This window comes from Micromesistius poutassou, assembly GCF_964030765.1.
Source record: "Micromesistius poutassou genome assembly, chromosome: 3".
NCBI lineage: Eukaryota > Metazoa > Chordata > Actinopteri > Gadiformes > Gadidae > Micromesistius > Micromesistius poutassou.
The window spans coordinates 23448373-23466504 of NC_140273.1; the positions used below are offsets into that span (position 1 = coordinate 23448373).

Here is an 18132-nt window from a genome sequence, read left to right on the forward strand (position 1 = left end):
GAATCCTGGTGTAGTATGAATGACATACCATCCGTATATCATTCACACTACACCATAGATATCAATATTTATTACCACAACAATACTATTTTTTTTTTTTATTTGAACGTTAAAGTGTCAATGAACCCACTGTTCCAGCTGTAATTCAAACACTGAGATTTTACAAACCGTGTGATTCTTTTTTAGTACCGTTGTTGTCTATAAGCGTTATAATAAACAATGTTGAATATGAACTCCACCACACACCATAGCGTTGTACTACAGGTGTCCGGGAAGCCATTCCTCGATCGGACTAGGACATTAAACACACCGCCCAGACAGAGCTCCACACACACACACCGCCCAGACAGAGCCACACACACACACACACACACACACACACACACACACACACACACACACACACACACACACACACACACACACACACACACACACACACACACACACACACACACACACGGTCTTGACGCCAGACTCAGAAAGGGCACTCGGACATCAGGACTCCTTTCGTTCAGCAGAGGGGAATGTTCACATCGTGTTTTGGAAGAATCTGTCACTTTTTTTTCTCGAGAGTGGGGACTTATTTCAGTTACAGTGATAAAATTGCTTGTTGATTGTTATGTTTGACGATCCCATGAGACAAATGACCACTTCTGCTCAAACAAAAATGGTTTTGGGTTTACTGAATCTTTAAAATCTTTAAAGGAGACCACTCCACCAGGTGTGAGTGTCCACCTAGATGTGTGACGGATAGATGAGCAACGTCTGCTACAGTCCACTGGGTGGGCTGGTAGACTGATCTATCCAGCACACATCTAGGTGGACACGCCCACCTGTGATGTCAGAAGAGACACATTTTCAAAAGGCTTGTAATGGCTAATCACACTCACACCTGGTGGTATACTATGTCCCCTTTAAAGGGTGTGCATTATTTGTCTGTTACGGGACACCAATGGCTTTAAACTTTTCCATGAATGTGCTACAAATCCAACATTAACAACTCAAACAGGACTATCGACCAGATGTTTCCTTGACAACTCTTTCAGCTTATTATATAGATCAAAACCGTAACGCTATTACCAATAAACCTATCTTCTCCCTGCTGGTCCCTGTGGTATAAGCCCTAGATGTCTGGGAGAAAGGGCCTTGGTAAGAAGACATGAGTCCACAAGGACTGACAGCAGAGGCTTCCTACCGTTGGCGGCGGTCAGGAAGCACTTGTTGCTGCCGCGGGCCTTGTTGGTGAGGTCCTCCGTGATGTCCATGTGGGTGTGGATCTCCTCACGCATCTCCTCCAGTGCCGCGTACAGGTCTGCCTCCCAGAACTGCTTATCCAGGCTGTCAATCAACTCTGCTAGCTGCACCTGCACAGCAGGGGGCGGCAATGTGCAGAGGAGGAAGAAGAGGAGGAAGAAGAGGAGAATTCAGCTGTCTAAATCCTGGTTAACATTCGCTGTGTGCATCGTGTGAGCTGACACGAACCGACCATGAACCTGCGCATGTTTACATGTTGACCTGACCGATGTCGTGCATAATGTTGAAGCATGGCAAGCAACAGCGCCACACGGCCTCTATAGAGGCTGCATAGCAATGTTTGGTTTATAGATTGGGACTCATTGAGCCCGAGGCAGCAGCTCCAGGTTCAGCAGGTTAAGTATTTAAAGGTCCCATGGCATGATAGATTCACTTTGAGGTTTTCTAACATTAATATGAGTTCCCCTAGCCTGCCTATGGTCCCCAGTGGCTAGAAATGGTGTTAGGTGTAAAACGATCCACTAGGTATCTTGCTCCGCCTTTGAAAAAACAAAGCTCAGACGCGCCAATTTGGGATCTGGCCCCGTATGTCGTCATAAGGGGCCAGGGTACCGCCCCTTTCTCTGCTTGGCCCGCCCAGAGAATTTGGCCGCCAATGAGACAGTGAGCTAGGACCGTGCGAGCGCCACGTGTGTGTGTGTGTGTGAATACACACACTGTAACGCAAGTGTTCTTTGTTATTTGGATAACCGCTGCTGTTGGTGTTATGGCACATAACACGCAACACAATACACACAACGAGACTCGTAGCGGGGTTATCTCGGCCATGGTTGAGAAGGAATTGGGGGAAAGGAACTTTGGCTTTGACTCCCTGAAGTCCATGAACCACGACATGGAGGAGAAAGGGATTGTTGCCCGGGATTGTATCCCGCCGGAGCCCCACTGCAGCACCACCTCCCGCTCCAGCGGGAGACAATCCCGGGCAACAATCCCTTTCTCCTCCATGTCGTGGTTCGTGTACTTCAGATTGATGTGGAAGTGGAAGAACCAGAGACGTCGGAGAACCCGACGCAGTCGTTTGAGATTCATAATATCATCCAGAGGCGTACACAGCTTTTGGCCTTGATAATATATATTATTATAGATATCTATATGTAATATAATATTATTTAGATATAGAGCTCCAGGACTCCTGCCGGAGCACCCGGAGTGTTCTAGAATATTTACAGAACACGGCCAAAAGCTGTGTGTGCCTCACCATTGCGATACATCCACTGTAAACACTAGCGCATGGTACCGTGGCCGCAAGCTGCTCAGGGCCACGCCCCCACCCTCCACCTGGACCCGCCTCTAAAAACGGCCCGTTTGTGGAGAGCTCATTGTGGGACTGGCTCGTAGTGGCTGTAATTCTGCAATTCTAACCATAACCTTTATAAAAGCATCCATAAAGTAGCATGCCATGGGATCTGTAACCACCTAGAGGTAGGCCTGTCGTGATAAGGAAGAATCAATTAAATCAATTAATCGCACAATAAATTAAAATCAGACGATCATTTTGCCGTCCGCGATAAATAAGCTTTTTTTTTCTTTTCTTTTTTCTCGTCTCTCTCTATCAAAGAGACTGGATGACTGAGTTTTCACTCCGGAGCGTCGGTCTCCACAGACCCCTCTGGCTTCCTTTGCATAATGAGGAGTTAACCCTCGAGTCGTGTCACTGGTCAGCCGCATGCTCTCTGTGTGGGGAGACGGAGCCCTGGCGTGACAGAGCCCGGCTATACGCCCGTTTTCCACGCGTCTTCCTAGACATTCTCTGCCAGAGTGCAGCATGAGAGCAGCATGAGGAGCAGCAAGCAGAGAAAACGCTAGCTGAGATTTGGAGGAATGAAAAACAAAGACGGAATTGGTTTCAAAGCCGAACGCAACAGCTGCCGTGTGGGAGCACTTCAGGTTCAAACCGAATGACGGCGGTGAACCACTTAACCTGTGAGCCGGTACAACCTCTGGCCAGAGGTTCTGACTAAGAACTGGCAGGAGAACTTTCTGGAGCTTCATCAGAAATGTAGACATGCTGCAGTGCCTCACATGGACATTTAGAGTAAAACAGTCTGACTCAACAGCAGTACTGAAGAGTCATACAGCACACTTCAAAGTGTTAAGATATTTAATAAACGGTTAAGCATTGAAAAGCACTAACTAGAAAATCAGAACCACTGGTGCAAAGAGACGCATATGAAAAAGGAAGGACCCCAAGAGCACCACCCTGAAGGAATGCATTCAAGAAGCATAAAGAAAAGACCAGAGGCAAAGAGAACGGTGAGAAGTAGAGGCTGTGTTTACCTTGGTGCTGTAGTACCACATCGTCTTGTCTTCCTTGTCACCATCCTCCTCGCTGTCCAACATGCAGATGAGGAGGAAAGAGGAAACAAGGAGAGAGGAGACAGAGGGCAGAAGGGAAGAGATAGGGGGAGGAGTAAAGGGGTAGCAGGGAAAGATATGAAGAATAAAACAGCAGATAGAGGGAATGTAGAAATGGAGACATGAAAAAAAGATTAACATTAATAACGACACCATTTCAATAGTAAACCATATACTTCATAGTAACCAATGCAACCATAAAACTTGAAAATGTAAAGCAGAGCTGGGTGATATATCAAGAAAAGCAAATATCACTGTCTAACTGAAACAGCCAAATTGGACCCTTCAGTCTTATACCGCACTGCCATCGTGAGACTAAAGTGTGCCAGGGTAATCACAATGCAATTAGCACAACAATAATCCCATATGCGGTCCAGATGCATTACTAACAATAATTGACACTGGATAAACATATGGCTTCCGTTAATGTAATTCAATTAAATTAAATCCCATAAAAGGATCTTTTGACTGCAATTCATATCAGCACAGATTTAAAGAAAAACCATGGGACAACAGGGTAAGCTGTGCTAAGACATGTCTGGGGAAGACTTATAAATAGGATGTTTGGAATAGAGAACTTGTCCCCAAGTTGAAAATATGCAGTTGTGATAGAACTCTTCTGGGTTTCTCAAATACTATTTTGAATTATACCTGGATAATTTGAAAAACCTTCTTATGACATCTAAATGACAACAATGTCATAGGTAGAAAGGTAATTCATATAAAACAGGATGATAACAATGTCATGGGTAGAAAGGTAGTTCATGTAGAACAGGCACCTTGTAATCTCCTTGTTTAATATTTGGTGTTTTCCTGTCCTTTCATAACAACAAAGTCAGCCAAGCATAATCACACATGGCTAGTTGTTCCCCCCAATGTCCACTAGGTTTCATGACAGTACTGTAATAATGTTCTATAATACAGTTTCATGGCCATGTGTATTATCTGAAAGGGTTTCTCAAGCTTACAAAAGGAGACAATTATGCAAGGCTGTGAAGATAATAGGCTTATGATGGCTTCATCGTGGTATCCAGAATAATGTCTCATGGTTAATAACAGACATCCTATTGCATGACTGATGGTACAAAGAGGAAAACAGAACGGCCCTCTTTCTACAGGTCTGGTCTTACCTGTGCTGGTCTGACTCTGGCAGAGTAACAGGAAGCCAAGAGCCATCAACGCGCACAAGCAAACCCCTGAATCCAGACGCTACTAACCACTGTTGGCCGAGCAATTTAAAAAACAAGTCACAGCTCCTTGGATCGCTTGAGATTCTAATGCGACGTTTGTAACAGAGACCAGAGTGTAAACCGAGAGGGACACTAGATCTTACACAACGATGCGCCGGTTCAGGAACCAGTACTTCCGGCGGTGGCGGTCGAAGCCCACGGGCAGCTGGCGGATGTACGGCCGGTTCCTCTGCACCTCGGGCACGCAGTCCACCACGCCGGCCACCTTGTGCGCCACGCACACCTCGCACTGCCACTCGTCCTCCGGCACCTCCTGCAGCGGCGGCTTGACGCACTCCAGGTGGTACACGGCCGAGCAGGTCTCGCAGCACAGCAGGTCGCCCAGCCGGTGGCACACGCGGCAGTGGTCGTCGTACGCCACCACGCCCTCCGACATCAGCTCCTCGCGCGCGATGTTGGTGGCCAGGAACTGGTCGACCAGGAACTGCAGCACCTGCACCTTGCTCTCCAGCGGCTCGTACGGGTACTCCTCGCTCTCCTGGCAGGGCAGCACGTGGCGGTACTCCCCGTCGCTCTCGCAGTACGCCCGCACCACCTCGGGCCACGTCATGCCGTCCACGAAGTACAGCGTGGAGTGCACCGAGTCCTTGAGGTCGGCGGGGCCGAAGGTGGTGCTGGAGGTGTCCTCCTCGCGCAGGATGGCTTTCAGCAGCGAGGCGTGCGTCTCCGCCAGCAGCGTGCACTGCTCCTGGCCCGCCAGCGCCGCCGCAAAGTCCTCGAAGCGGAACGGCGAGAGGCGCAGCACCGAGCCGAAGTGGCGCAGCACCTCGTAGACGGCGGCCACGTCCAGGAGGCGCGCGGCCGGGATGAGGAGGTCCTCCGAGGACTTGGGCAGCTCCAGGGGGGGCACGTCCTTGGCCTCTAGTATGGGGGAGCGGGGCCGCGGTGCCCGGCTCCTTCTCCGACCTGAGAGTAAACCAGATTTAGGACACGTCTCTCTGGGTAACACGCAGCAGGGTGTGAATGCATGGTGAGGTGGTGACCCGGTCGGTCGATCAGCCTCTACAGTAGCTTTGGGGATTCATATTAGCGGTGTGGAGCTAGGCATGAAAGATGCTTACCTAGGTTTCAGAAAGGTTAAGTAAAAGTCATGGGTTGTTTACTTTGTCAGTCTTTCAAGTAGTCTGCACAGGTTAGCAAAAAAGTATGCTTTCTTCCTATAATAATTCATTTGATTGAGGGCAAGAATCTGCCTCAGGTTCACTGGACAGAGGTTCATTGTCACTTTTGTTGGCGATATCGAAAATAAGTAAGCATACCTTCATCAGCCTTGCAATAACTTGTGCATGCCAACACTCATTTAAACTTTTCACGCAATATAATAGTGATTAATTAGTCAAATCTAACCTCTGAATAGTAAGTAAAGAACTAGTGGCAGCTCCACTGCCGAGAGCGAAGTCAGTGAAGAGCATCTTGGAAAGTAAAGTAACGATTTGTAAACAAACTGGAAACCCAAGGCACGCACTGACTCATAGGCTATATGTGTGCGTTTGGTTATATCCATTATTTATTCATTTATTTTAGTGTGACTAGTTCAATGTGGAGTTTGGGGAACTGATTAAGAGATTACATTTTGTCATATTTCACTGTGGAAGAATAGAAAACACATGCATACACATTGTTGGTGATTTGAGTTGGCAAGGCTACGATTAATGATTGAAATAGAGAGCTAAATCGATTTTCATTCAAAGGTCCATTCAATAACACACATCTCTAAATCTGTGATGAAGAACGTGAGGGATCGCCATGGTTACGGTGTGGTGATGGTAATGACCGGCAACAGGTGAATTAGAGCGCCTCTTTCAAACACGAGCGGCCCACCTGTCACAACACACATGGTGTTACACACACTGTACTGTGTCACAACACGCACGTCCGATACATGAAACACTACAAGGCACTTCCAGGGTTTCAAGCTTTTCATTTGTTTTAGTTATTTAAGCGTAGAGTTTTTATGTTAAACCGTCTCCTAACGACGTCTTTACGAATGACGAAATGTAGTAAAATATGAATGCATATTTAATAACGGGGCATTGAATACTTCCGGCTTTGGTCTGCCAAACAGTTGAGAGATTAGAGGTGAATGAAAACATTTCATCTCTTCAGCGGACTTTCCTCTCGGTTACGACGCGTCGAGAGCAAAGCGAGCAAAGAGAAGCAAACCTGAGACGAGCTACTAAACGTTTCTGCTAATGGTCCACAGAGTTTGACCAAAGTGTCTCCTCCGTCAGAGCCTGCCCTGTGCGGACCGCGGAGAGCACCGCGTACCTGCCGGTAAACAAAGGCCGAGAGCGGCTCCATTTTGAACAATGCGGGCTGCTGCTCGGCTTAATGAAGCCCCCCGGGCTCCGGAGCAGCCCCGCGGCGGGGGTAGGACCGCCCGGTCCCCGTACCTGGAGTGCTGCCGTGCGTACTGTGGCTCCGGAAGCTGCTCTCCGTGCCGTAGCTGGCGTCATCCTCCTCCGGTAACTCCTCCAGGTAGTCCGAGTCGTTTCCCAGGGCCTCCTCCTCCAGACCCGACGAGCGGTTCTCGTTCAGCAGCTCGTCCTCCTCCGACCTGTAGCTGATGTTGTCGTCCTCCTCGTCGCTGTTGTCGTCGTACACCACCTTGGTCTGCGGCCGCCGCACGCCGCCTCTGCCCCGGGCGCCCCTGCCTCTCCCCCGGCCGCCTCGACCCCGCGACGGCGCCGCAGCGGCTCCAAGTTTCCTGCGCCCCCGAGAAGAGTTAAAGTTCTCCCGCCCGAGCATCTCGGCGTCCACCTCCACGCAACCACCGACGGCGCTTGCACCCCGACCCCGGCCGCGTCCCCTGCCCCTGCCCCGGCCCCGCAGACCCCGGCTGCGGCTGCCCCGGGAGCCGCGCACTGGCCCGGGCGATCCCTCCCGCATCCCCGCCTGTTTGGGCGGCCTTCCTCTTCTCCCCCTCATTGTAGGAAACAGTGTCTTCTTTTCCGCTTCAATCTCGGTGGTGAAGTAGCTCAACCGAACCGGAGAAAAAGACTATCCGAAGGAAAAACACCCGCTTTTGTCACGGTGTGAAAAAGACCCACCGAGCCCCGGTCTCAATTTAATGCAGAAAGCTCAAAGCGAATGGCCGGCGTCCCGCTCAGGTCGCTCTGACGCCATCTTTCTTCTCGCTCTGAAACACGGCGGGCCCCGCGGTCACGTGACGCCATCTTTCTTCTCGCTCTGAAACACGGCGGGCCCGGCGCTCACGTGACGCTCTCACAACAGACCGCCGTGTCGGGCGATGGACGGTAATAACGTTATTATAACGTTATTATTATTATTATACAACGTTATTATTATATAACGTTATTATTAATAACGTAATAATAACGTTATTATCTGAACCCGGGCCGGTGCAGCGGCTTACGGCCGCCAGCCTGGTTACTGTTGGCGTTCAAACTCAGTTCTGGGTTATTGAGGCTGGAGATGAGCTGTCCGAGATGGAGCGCTTCTTCTCTCCAACTTCAACGATATAAGCCCTATTTAGTTATAAAGAACGATGTAAACCCTATTTAGTTATAAAGAACGATATAAACCCTATTTAGTTATAAAGAACGATATAAACCCTGTTTAGTTATAAAGAACGATATAAACCCTATTTAGTTATAAAGAACGATATAAACCCTATTTAGTTATAAAGAACGATATAAACCCTATTTAGTTATAAAGAACGATATAAACCCTATTTAGTTATAAAGAACGATATAAACCCTATTTAGTTATAAAGAACGATATAAACCCTAGTTATAAAGAACGATGTAAACCCTATTTAGTTATAAAGAACGATATAAACCCTATTTAGTTATAAAGAACGATATAAGCCCTATTTAGTTATAAAGAACGATATAAACCCTATTTAGTTATAAAGAACGATATAAACCCTATTTAGTTATAAAGAACGATATAAGCCCTATTTAGTTATAAAGAACGATATAAACCCTATAAAGAACGATATAAGCCCTATTTAGTTATAAAGAACGATATAAACCCTATTTAGTTATAAAGAACGATATAAACCCTATTTAGTTATAAAGAACGATATAAGCCCTATTTAGTTATAAAGAACGATATAAACCCTATTTAGTTATAAAGAACGATATAAACCCTATTTAGTTATAAAGAACGATATAAACCCTATTTAGTTATAAAGAACGATATAAACCCTATTTAGTTATAAAGAACGATATAAACCCTAGTTATAAAGAACGATGTAAACCCTATTTAGTTATAAAGAACGATATAAACCCTATTTAGTTATAAAGAACGATATAAACCCTATTTAGTTATAAAGAACGATATAAACCCTATTTAGTTATAAAGAACGATATAAACCCTATTTAGTTATAAAGAACGTAATAAACCCTATTTAGTTATAAAGAACGATATAAACCAGTTATAAAGAACGATGTAAACCCTATTTAGTTATAAAGAACGATATAAACCCTATTTAGTTATAAAGAATGATATAAACCCTATTTAGTTATAAAGAACGATATAAACCCTATTTAGTTATAAAGAACGATATAAACCAGTTATAAAGAACGATATAAACCCTATTTAGTTATAAAGAACGTAATAAACCCTATTTAGTTATAAAGAACGATATAAACCCTATTTAGTTATAAAGAACGATATAAACCCTATTTAGTTATAAAGAACGATATAAACCCTATTTAGTTATAAAGAACGATATAAACCCTGTTTAGTTATAAAGAACGATATAAACCCTATTTAGTTATAAAGAACGATATAAACCCTATTTAGTTATAAAGAACGATATAAACCCTATTTAGTTATAAAGAACGATATAAACCCTATTTAGTTATAAAGAACGATGTAAACCCTATTTAGTTATAAAGAACGATATAAACTCTATTTAGTTATAAAGAACGATATAAACCCTATTTAGTTATAAAGAACGATATAAACCCTATTTAGTTATAAAGAACGATATAAACCCTATTTAGTTATAAAGAACGATATAAACCCTATTTAGTTATAAAGAACGATATAAGCCCTATTTAGTTATAAAGAACGATATAAACCCTATAATAAAACGAAACAATACATTAGTTAATATATTAGTAGGTTAAGACATCAAAGTAGTTCATATCTATCAGTCTATCATATCTGCAAATCATTTATACAGAGTCCAATTCATAACCATGGTGAGAACAGAGTGTTAACTTATTAACATTAACACAAGTGTATGTTAACTTATTAACATTAACACAAGTGTATGTTAACTTATTAACATTAACACAAGGGTATGTTAACTTATTAACATTAACACAAGTGTATGTTGACTTATTAACATTAATACAAGGGTATGTTAACTTATTAACATTAACACAAGTGTATGTTAACTTATTAACATTAACACAAGTGTATGTTAACTTATTAACATTAATACAAGTGTATGTTAACTTATTAACATTGATGAAAGTGCATAGTAACTTATGATCATGCAATTCAATCATTTAGTACAATGGTTCTCAAAGTGACCCCCGGGGGTCCGCAGCGCATTGCCAGGGGGTCTTTTTTAAACCTATATTTCCGTAATACATGAAGTATTTCTCTCTCCCCCCCAATCGCCTTTATCATTATTAAAACGACGAATGACTGTATGATTACATTTGTGTCGCGGTTATGAGGGGGTCCTTCAAAAAAGATCTGCCCTATGAGGGGTCCCCGGCCCCATATAGTTTGAGAACCCCTGATTTAGTAGATTTATGTATAAGGTAATGTCCATGAGGTTCTAGTATGATACAATAATAACGGTATTAACAGGATTACAGCATCAAATTGTAAGCGCTAGGTATAAGTATGTACATGTTAGATGAATAGAACACATTAGTAAGATATTATAAGAGGTTATAAATGTGTAGAAAATAGACTAGATATTAGATACATTAGTAAAGGTCAGGTGACGGTCGTGGTTGTCGCTCTAGCAGTCCCTTTTGCCCCTTCTTTGGCCGAGTGATTAGGGATTAGTGATTAGAGCGCAGGGATCTTCCTGCGCAGGTTTGAATCCTGCCGACGGTCGTTTTGCTTCGTCTGTAGTGTTAAGGGATTTTATAGGACACAGGATGTGACGTTGCCCCCTAGGGGTTAGGCTTGGTGGGTTGTAAACGAGGGATGGGAATAAAGTCATGCTTCAAGAGTACAGTTGGAAACCTCCGTGCTTGTTTATAAGTTAGAACCACCTAACTCGACATGGTGTCAGAAGACTTCAGTTACTCAAGTCGGGTAATCATGAGATGTGGTTTTGCCGAATTAACTGGAGAGAACTCACGTAAATTTTAGTCAGTAAGTTTGAAGTTTAGCTAGCTAGCAAAGCTAACGTGACTCATGGTTAGCTAACAGTTCGTGGCAGATGAGCAGGAAAAAAAATGGAGCGATTCCAGATTCCCCCACCACCCAAGTTTGACTTCACAAAGCAAGAAGAAGGTTTGAGAGGTTTCGGATTGCATCGGGTCTAGAGCTACAGCCGGATGAAAACCAGGTGAACTCTTTGATCTATACTATGGGGGACGAGTCTGAAGATATTGTGACTTCACTTCGTATGACGGAGGAGGAGGCAAGCATGTACGACACTGTCAAAGAGAAGCTAGAGGGACATTTCATGGTGAGGAGAAATGTTATTTTTGAGCGAGCCAAATTCAACCAGAGACAGCAGGAGCAAGGAGAGACTGTGGACAGTTTCATCACTGCACTGCTGTCAGAGCACTGCGGCTGTGGACAGCTGCACGGAGAAATGCTCCGGGACAGACTTGTTGTAGGCTTGTTGGACAGACTTGTTGTAGGCTTGTTGGACAGACTTGTTGTAGGAAGAGAAAAAGCTGTCGGAGCAACTTCAGCTGAACTCTGAGCTGACGCTGGAGAGAGCGGTGACCCGCGCGCGTCAGAGCGAAAGTGTGAAAAAGCAACAGGACCTGTTGAAGAGTAACTTCAAGGCAGAGGCCACAGACATGGACAGTATTCAAACAAAACACGTTTGACATAGGCAAAGGAAGACAACAGAAAATTCAGGCTAGAACAAATGATAAAATCAGTTATCAGGCACAGCCAGGTAACCAGACACGGTGCATGTGGTGTGGTAGAATGCCAGCACACAGCAAAAACCAGTGCCCAGCTAGAGAAGTAGCATGTAACCAGTGTCAAAAAAAGGGTCACTATGCAAAAGTGTGCAGGTCAGGGGCTCTCAATGAAGTTAACACAGCAGACACAACAGTCAGATGAGGAGGGAATAGCTTTCTTAGGCACGCCTTAGGCACAGCTCAGACGGTGAACCCTGGCTAATCAACCTTAATTTGAATGAGCACACAGCTGTATTCAAAATAGATACAGGGGCTGATGTAACAGTGCTATCTGAAGATGTATTTCAGAAGGGGCAGTTTCCAGAGCTAAGAAAGTGCTGCAGGGTCCAGGTCAGACACCCATCACGTGAGGGGAAAGTTCACAGCTACCATTGGAACAGACGGTAAAAGCACTACACAGGAAGTGTATTTAGTCCCAGGTCTGAAGTTTAGCCTACTGGGACGTCCAGCTATCCAGGCACTAGGGCTAGTGGCTAGAATAGACACAGTGGCACTGGACTCAGTCGAGAGAGTCAAGGAGCGGTTCTCCACACTGTTCAAGGGGCTAGGCAAGATGGAGGGAGAATACAAGATAGAGCTTAAAGCAGAAAGCACCAAACCATTCTCCATATCAACCCCACGACGAATCCCGCTGCCTCTCATGTCTAAAGTAAAAAACGAACTCACGCGCATGGAAGAGATGCAGGTGATCTCAAGGGTTGAGCAACCCACAGAATGGTGTGCCGGAATGGTCACTGTACCAAAGCCAGGCAAAGATGAGGTGCACATCTGCGTTGATCTGACCAAATTGAACAAGTCAGTCTGCAAACTCAGGGTTTTGGGAAATTCCCCTTGCCAAGGAGTCCGCCCTCCTCACAACATTCCTCACTCCCTTTGGGAGGTTTCACTTCGGCATATCCTCTGCACCCGAACACTACTAGAAGAGAATGTCACAGACACTGGAGGGACTCAACGGCGTCCTGTGCCAAATGGACAATGTGCTTTTGTACGGAAACACACAGGCCCTACACAACACAATATAGCTTTCGGTGCTAGGGAGGCTGCAGGAGGCAGGCGTCACACTGAGAGGTGAGCAATGTGAATTCTCAAAAGGCCATGTCAAATTTCTCAGACCGATCATAGATGCAGCCGGTGTGAGAGCAGATCCTAACAAAGTGAGAGCAGTGACAAACATGGAGGAGCCTGAGGACGTGAGCAGAGTGAGACGATTCCTCAGAATGGTGAATCACCTGGGGAAGTACTTACCTCATCTGGTAGAAAAGACACAGCCGGGACTCCGGGAGTGGCTGTGTTTCAGTGGGGGCATGATCAACAAAGAGCATTCAACAGCATCAAAGAGGAGCTGAGCTCGCCACCAGGGCTGGCACTCTACAACGCAAAAGCGGAGACGATCGTCTCAGCTGACCCGTCATCATTTGGACTGGGATCCGTGCTACTCCAGGGACAGGAGGTGGGCCACCTCAAGCCAGTCGCATATAGCTCCAGAGCACTCACAAACACTTAGAAAAGGTATGTGCAGATTGAGAAAGAGGCCTTAGCAATCACATGGGCGTGCAAGCGTTTCTCTGACTTCCTGGCGGGCATCACGTTCCACGTGACCACAAGCCTCTGGTTCTGTTACTAGGCTCCAAGAGCCTGGAGCTCCCGCCACGCATTCAGAGACTGATGGCTTTCTGCTACTCCATCTCCCATGTGGCTGCAAGAAGTTGGCCAAGGTAGATGTGCTGTCAAGGGCGTCATTGAGAGACAGAGGGCAGCCGGAGCAGGAAGAGGAAGTCAACCTCTATGTAAACATGATCATGTCAACCCTCCCAGCTACAGAAAAGATAGGTATAGCAAAATGTTGTGAAAGAGCCAAACAATCTGCCTGGTGGCCGGGGCTGTGTACACAGCATTGGAACATTGCAAGTCTATCTAATGGACCCCAGTTTGCATCTGAATGCTTCACTAAGTTTGCAACACAGTGGGGGTTCACACACACAAAGTCAGCCCCAGATACGCTCAGAGCAATGGAGAGGCAGAGTGTGCCGTGCGGACAGTTAAAGGCCTCCTCCAGAAAGAAAAGGACCCGTATCTGGCACTCATGGCTTACAGAGCCACCCCACTCGCCAACGGGTACAGTCCAGCACAGCTGTCGATGGGCCGGCAGCTCAGAACAACAGTTCCGGTCACTCTGTCATCTCTCAACACAGGCTGGACTGACGTAACCAAACTCAAAGAGGAGGAACAGAAGAAGAGACAGAGATTGAGCTGGAACTTTAATAAAAGACACAGAGCTCAACATCTCACAAGACTGACACCAGGCGACCATGTCTGGGTAAAGGACACAGGAGAAGTGGACAGTGATAAGACAGGTGGAAGCACCAAGGTCATACGTCATCGACACTCCCAGAGGGATCCTGCGCTGCAACCGAAACCACCTCGTCACTTCGCCAGCGGCGCCAGCAGCGCTGACCATCCCACCAGACCATCCCTCCAGACCATCCTACCAGAGCCTTACTGGTCAGCCAGTGAGTCCAGAGGTGTTAGTTTAATCTTGAGTTATATATCAGTACAACTGATCTTAGAAAGGGGGATGTAGTGTTAAGGGATTTTATAGGACACAGGATGTGACGTTGCCCCCTAGGGGTTAGGCTTGGTGGGTTGTAAACGAGGGATGGGAATAAAGTCATGCTTCAAGAGTACACGCAGGAAACCACCTCTCATGTTTATTTATAAGTTAGAACCACCTAACTACATTGTCAATCAGGTTATTTATTTTAAACCAGCAAACCACATCTGTAAGAATTTGACATTCATACACATTTAGAACAGGACCCAGCTTCTGAACAATAGCTGCTTTCACATACACGTAAAACCTGCTATTAGCCCGCTATTCTCCCGACGGGCCATATATGTGAACGACATATCCTGACATTGGTATCCTGAAAACATCCCCTCAGGTAGTATTTGAGCTGGCGGAAATGTTAATTACATTATATGTGAATGAGTAGAATGTCGGCATTTCACACCATTTGAGTGGGCGTTTTGATGACGCTTCGGTCTGCATTTGCACGTCATTGAGTGGCACCCACCTAAACGATAATCAGCCTTTTGTTCGCTGAATGGTTAAAACATATTTAAATGTTGGCACTGCTTTTCAGAGTCATTCGTGGTGAACGCTAAATGATTGGTCTTATCGTAACCCTAAAAGTACACATCATACAATAAATTACAAAACATGAGTTCACAGCTGCACGCGTATGTAGAATTTTTTTTATTTATTATTATGTTACACCTTTCCTGCTGTCCGCTCCCAGACCGTAGTCGAGGAGCACAGGGGAGACGTTCCCTCCAGGGCCGATGTTCTCTCGATTGTCGTGTCGTTAAAGTAGTATACGATTTTTAATGCTACTTTAATGGCACGACAATCCAAAAACCCAGTCGAAACTAGATGGAAAAAGGGTGTAGTTCAAAACGTGACGCAGCTTTTACTTCTTCGCCACCTACAGAGTTTGTTATGTACGATCATTCATAAACCCCGTGTTATTCCCCGTAGACGTTTGACCGAGGGAACCAGAGCCTCAGAGGCGGGACTTATTCTTCAGAGGTCTATTCTCGCCCACACACATACGCTCCTCTCGTAACACTTATTATTGACATCAGTTTGCTGAACATTATAGGGTCCCGTCCTTCCACTCCCTGTTTTCTCAGTTAAACACAGAAATCTACGACATTTGTCCCAGTGTTTGTTAGATGTGAAATGAAGCAAAAAAAGACACTCTCTTCCTCCGGTAACGCAGTCATTCGCGACGTCCTTCTTCTTCGTCGTTTCTTCTATTTGTCTCTAACTCATGCTCCAATCTTTCATCGATCGATGCGGATGATGCAACAGAATATATGATGCATCGCTGCAGCAACATTTAAGATGATCGCGATGAGTTCTGCCCGCTCTGCCTCCGCGCTGTCTGCGGTCAAACCAAAACAAACTGGAGTGACAGCAGCCGCACTGATCCCGCCTCTAGCGCACCTCGACCCTGCGTCATATCCCGCCACTTGCAAGCCCACCCCCCTAAACCCCCCGTTGATTCTACTGATGTCTGAGCAACACCGATGTCCGCATATCGGGCATCAAGTGTGAATAAGTGTGAATGACCCACGGTCAAACCTCCTGATATACAAATGCAGAGAAAAGGACATGTGTGAAAACAGCTAACTGTGCGTTCATACCAAAAGACACGTTGGTCGCCTGGTCGGGGTGTCGCATGAGTTTTGTCGCGCGACAAGTCCATCGCTGTAGTGATTTGTGCAAGTTTTATCACGCAAATATAGTCGCGCGTGTATGAGGAAGTTGAGTTGTTGTGGAAGTACCAGAGACGTCGGAGAACCCGATGCAGTCTATTCATAATATCACCCGGCGGCGCACACAGCTTTTGGCTGTGATATTATAGATTATATTATATAGATATTTTATATTATATGATATAATATTATATATAGAACTCCGGGAGTCGCAAACGGCAACAATCCCTCTCCTCTCTTCTCCTCCATGCTGCGGTTCACTGCGGAGTGCAGGGAACGGTTGGCCGGTTGAATGCTGATTGGCTGTTACGTTAGCCCGTGACAGGGCGGACACGCCGTGCCACAAGTCAAATCTTGCCGCAGGTTTTTCTAGCGACAAAAGTCGCCTGATTCGTGTCTCTACTTTGACTCTGTATTGAGTCGTGTCGCCCGTCGTGTTTGGTGTGAACGCACATTAATACTTCAAAATTTTTAACGATTCTGACTACGCATGACACAACTTTCCCTTTTCAGTCCCTTATTGTGTATCATCCAAAGTCTTATGGCTCTTTTGTGATTTAAAGTAAGGAAAAAGAAGGTGCCGCACACTTAGAGTTCCAATAATAAGAATGTTTTAATAGGTGATAATGTTTAGGCCTACAAAGGCCTTCGTTGGATCACATACATTCCGACAACAAATTCTTAGTCATATAGACCAGGGGCCTCTACAGATTCTCCAGATTCTCTTTTTTGCATTGGAAATTTACTTTCCTAACGAAATGACCCGGAAGTACTTGGAGGAAAGATGGTTTGAATTCTAAAAATGCTTGGGAAAGGTGCCTCGATGCATCCTTTAACCCTCCTTTAGTATAGGGGCCTCTTCGAATAGTCAAATCTCCTAACCTTTATGCCTCCTTTCCTTAACCTTTGTAGAAAACGTCATCGGGTCAAGGAGAGATGATGAGGTGCTTCCTTTCGAACATAAGAAAAGACAGCACTGTTTAAAATGAATACGACAAGAACGCATGGATCAAAGAGCGCTTGTCGTAGTCCATCTTCGGAAAATTGTAGTTTCACGCTAGAGACGCTAGAGGTCAGCAATACGCCGTCGCTCAATTTTCACGACGTCGGAAAGTTCTCGTGAACGACACCTCATGATGCTCTGATGATTCTACTTCTGTTCGGTAACTGGGGCCAAATTTTTGCCGCCTTCAAAACGCTCAGAGTTTCCGGGAGTTTCAGAGGTTCGGACTTTAAGCTTGGAGGAAAGTGCTTTGAACACTCTGTTGGGTCGGAGTTTTCGCTCAGAGTTTCGTGCAGAAGCAAAGCAACCCAAGTCCCATTTCAATGATAGAATAAAGTGAACTTGCAGCAAGCACTAGAGGCGAACTTAACACCCATTTTAACATTTGCACTACGATACATTAAAGCAGCAGGTTTTTTTCATCCGATAAAAAAGTCAGAACTAAACAGAACTTACATGTCAACATATGTTGTCTGTGAATTTTTCATATAATTTTTCATGTTAAGAGTTTGACAGTATATTGTAGCTAGCAGTTGTGGAAAAGACATAACGAGAAAGACTACATCGCCTACGTCGCCTATGACATAACATCAGACGGGAACCAAAGAAAGAACAGCCCATTTTGTTGGAATGGTGACATTTGGGTACAAGACACACAGGCATCTTGGTCTAATGTTTCCTATGGATGTCTCCGTAGATTATGGCAAAATACGCAGCATTAGCATTAGCATTAGCATTAGCACTGTGATTTGACAAGTGGAGGGAAAATGTGTTATGGGGTGACGTCACACAGGCCACATGTAGTCTCGTTATGTCT

General features: G+C 45.4%; 1 protein-coding gene across 3 annotated transcripts in view; it reads right to left on the reverse strand.

Annotated features, from left to right (window-relative positions):
- The window catches only part of bptf (bromodomain PHD finger transcription factor), a gene marked incomplete at its 3' end in the record, with an annotated part of 55367 nt that extends 47330 nt beyond the window's left edge, over positions 1-8037 (reverse strand). For all 3 annotated transcript variants that reach the window (XM_084466092.1, XM_084466090.1, XM_084466091.1), the window contains exons 1-4: positions 7316-8037; positions 5006-5828; positions 3595-3646; positions 1199-1367 (exon numbers count right to left, since the gene is read on the reverse strand). In XM_084466092.1, the coding sequence (XP_084322218.1) occupies positions 1199-1367; positions 3595-3646; positions 5006-5828; positions 7316-7850 (1579 nt within the window). In that variant the 5' untranslated portion in view covers positions 7851-8037. The remainder of the gene's footprint in view (positions 1-1198; positions 1368-3594; positions 3647-5005; positions 5829-7315) is intronic.
- Between the last annotated feature and the right edge of the window lie 10095 nt (positions 8038-18132).